This window comes from Oryzias melastigma, linkage group LG13 (genome assembly GCF_002922805.2).
Source record: "Oryzias melastigma strain HK-1 linkage group LG13, ASM292280v2, whole genome shotgun sequence".
NCBI lineage: Eukaryota > Metazoa > Chordata > Actinopteri > Beloniformes > Adrianichthyidae > Oryzias > Oryzias melastigma.
Window position 1 is genome coordinate 18,320,649 of NC_050524.1, and position 3,364 is coordinate 18,324,012.

A 3,364-nucleotide genomic window follows, 5' to 3' on the forward strand; every position below is an offset into this window, starting at 1 on the left:
ATTTAACACCTTTATTTTAAATTTTGTTGTTGATTTAAATAGATTAAAATTTTCAGCTGTTGTACTCCTCTGAACAGATTGGTCCGAGCTCCTCTACATCAGAAGGATGATTATGGAAAAATAAAATGTAGATTTCTGGCAGTGTCACTCAGCTACAAAATTGAATATATATATATATGCCAAAGTGCAAAAACATCAACAAAATAATTTACAAAATCTAGAGTTTGGTTAATTAATATAACTTTTAAAGTCGGAAGACCTTTAAATCGAAAATGCCACACTAATAGTTCATATCATAGATTAACAATCTTATTAAAAATCAATTACAGTAAATAGATTTAGTTTATTCTTGTTCATTCCCTCAAACAAAACACAATTTTGCAAATATGTTTCTTCAAAGTGACTGATTAGATAGATACTTTCGCGAGGAAGAAAGGACGTGTGTACATTCTTTTCTTTTTGGAATGAAACCATTGATATGATTTGAAACTTTGTCACTTTAAGGGTTCGGTACTATCACACACTCGCACTCAAGGCTGAAAGAAATTCAATTGTTAGCCTTCATTCTTCACTGTAAACATATAAAATCACTCCATAGATATATTTCTTCTTCATCATTACATGATTTGTATATTTTTTAAGTAACTGGACTGGCAATGGTTTGACAAAGTCAGGACGTCCCTTTTGTCGTTTACAGAGGCAGTTTGTGCAGCAATCTCTGTTGAGTTTAGTCATCTAGTCTTGACTTTTTCTTTTTTTTAGTCACTCAGCAGAGGTATGAGGGTCTAAAGTATTTCCCATCATCCAATGTTGGACACATCAGAGCCGCTCACCTCCCTGACTCCCCCCAGGAGGCGCTATAACCGTGTGGGGGCTCCTCTTTGTGTGTCTTTGTGCTCCTCCAGTCAGGAGACAGCAGATTCTCTGAGCTCTCTCCTCTGATCTAAACATTGCAGAGTCCTACAGAAACAGGTAGATTGTTAGCAACATTCAGCTTTCCTAGTTTGAAAGCAAAAACAGATAAAAAAAAAGTGAATTACCCAATAATTCCAGCAGGGATTAGGAGGAGGATGGCAGCAAACAGGAAGGTGAAGCCCTTCATGAAGTGAAGCGTGGCTGGATAGAGAGAGTTGAAGGTTCCACTGCCCACAAGAAAACACAAGGTCTCCACACAGGCAACGGAGGCAAAAAGAGCACCTGGAGGAAAGCAGATGACCGGTTACATCTACAAGCATTACAAAAGTGACAAGTAACCGCACTATATACCGCCACTCCTCCAGAACTGACCTTGCTCAGATGGATCCACCAGCTTGGACAGTTTGGACCTGAGCACAGGGGTCGAAGCCATGAAGAGGAAACACAGCCCGTAACCTGGACAGAGAGAAGAGCAGCTTTAAAACTGACACACTCATTAAAAAAATCACTTTTTATTACAGATAGACCTGTACTGTACTATATAAGATGAGACAGAAGCTGGTTTCCTATTGACCAGTTAATGCAAGAATACTTGAGATTTTTCATCTGTGGTCATCCAATATTTTTAACGAGTTAGATGTTGCTATAAAAAAAAGCACAAGAATGTTTGAGAATCCTATTAGCATAACATTTGAAAGCGTAGGAGCCATTTTGAATTCGTAGTTAGTTTTAAGTTGGTGTTGTTTCAAGTGTTGTGTGCTTGAATTGCATTTCGATATTCAAGTGTACATGTGACACACATTTACAAGTATGCACAACATGTATTGTATGAGCTACAAGTCAAGAATTGCGCACACACAAATCCTGAGTCTATTTTCTCTCCACAGAGAAACCATCCAGGCTTTGCCCAATAGTGGTTGGGATAGGCTCCAGCAACACTGTGACCCCAAAAGGGATTAATTGGGTTTAGAAAGCGAATGACATTACACTAAGAATTTTCCCTTCAAGCTTTTAACCACAAACGTACAGCTTGTGGAAACTGTTAATCTAGTGTGGTTTTAACATTTTTTCTCATTTTAGACAACATTTATAAACTATGTTACGTTTTTATTTGGTGTCTCACCTGTGAACATAAGCTGGGTGCTATCCGCGATGGCAAAGACCAAAAGCCCGGTTATGTTGGAGGCCAGACTCACGAGGGCCACCCAGGAGTCCTGCAGGCACAGCTGCATGATCCTCAGTCCCAGCAGACTGGTCAGGTAAGCCAGGTTTTGAGCTGCCGACCCATATCCGATGAGGGCCGACCCCCAGCACAAAGGTGGGCTCAGCTCATACAACACGTACAGCTCTCTGCTCCCGGAGTGAACAGTCACCACCACGAAGAAGCACAGCAAGTAAAGCCACAGCTTGCACCTGCGAAAGCGTCTGTCAACTTCAGTGCTGCTGCCTCCGGTCGAGTAGAGGCGCCATACTGCTTTATGGTGGCGAGTTGTGAGGAGCTTGGCGGTTGGGTCTGGAAGTACAGACTCCCGCACAACGAAGGAAGCGTACAGAGCCGAGGCCAAGTTGGTTGCTAGGACCAGCCAGAACGGGTTGATGTAGCTGATGGACAAACACATTTTTCTTATGTGATGAGACTTTTTGATTTTGATTTAAGCAAAAAGTTACTCACCCTTGGGCACGCCGCCATTCCCCTCCTATGATGCTGGCTAGTATCCCTGCAAGTCCCAGACAGGCCTCCAACACCGCCACCCTGAAGGTTCGGGACCTCCTGTCAGTAATGTCCGCCACATAGGCAAAACAGCCCGCCAGGATGGCGTTGAAGTCTCCCGACAGACCACTGAGCAGCCGGCCCACCAGAAAGTAAGCCACAGGAAGCTTGAGGTACATCACTACAAGGTAAACGGCTGCCTGCAGGGCCAGACCAAGGTTGGGGAGGATAAGAACGGTTCTGCGGCCGGCAAGGTCACTCCACGAACCCAGGAGAGGCACGATCAGCAGTCCCACAGAAAAACCTCCCAGGTTGAGGTACAGGTTCCAGTGAGCTGTCAAAGTTTCCACTTCCTGAATAGTGAAGAACAGGGAGACATTGTTGAGACGGTGTAAAACTGAACAGTAACATGAGTATCAAGACACTATAATGCACTTGATCAAATGTTCCTAATAGAAACGGCTTAATGTGCACATTAATGGTTTTACTTCATAGTTGACCACTGTTCCTCTTTGTGAGATGTGAACTGTTGAAGGTTATTTTAGCTTCTTGTCTCGTAACCCGTATGCTATTCTAGGTAAGACTGGTAACAAATTAATAAATTGGAAAAAATTAACAAAAAAAAACCACACAATTTACAAGAAAACGCCATAAACAACAAAAAGAAAAACTAAAAAAACCAAACAAATTACCCAATAATAATAAAAAATAAATAAAAGACAAAAAACTTAAGTATGG

The 3,364-nt window shown here is 42.0% G+C and overlaps 1 protein-coding gene across 1 annotated transcript in view; it reads right to left on the reverse strand.

Moving 5' to 3' along the window:
* Positions 1-323: 323 nt before the first annotated feature.
* slc46a1 (solute carrier family 46 member 1) overlaps positions 324-3,364 on the reverse strand; it is a 5,006-nt gene continuing 1,965 nt past the window's right edge. The window contains exons 2-6 of the mRNA XM_024278042.2: positions 2,588-2,979; positions 2,039-2,517; positions 1,288-1,371; positions 1,041-1,197; positions 324-960 (exon numbers count right to left, since the gene is read on the reverse strand). Coding sequence (XP_024133810.1) covers positions 906-960; positions 1,041-1,197; positions 1,288-1,371; positions 2,039-2,517; positions 2,588-2,979 — 1,167 coding nt within the window. The 3' untranslated portion in view covers positions 324-905. The remainder of the gene's footprint in view (positions 961-1,040; positions 1,198-1,287; positions 1,372-2,038; positions 2,518-2,587; positions 2,980-3,364) is intronic.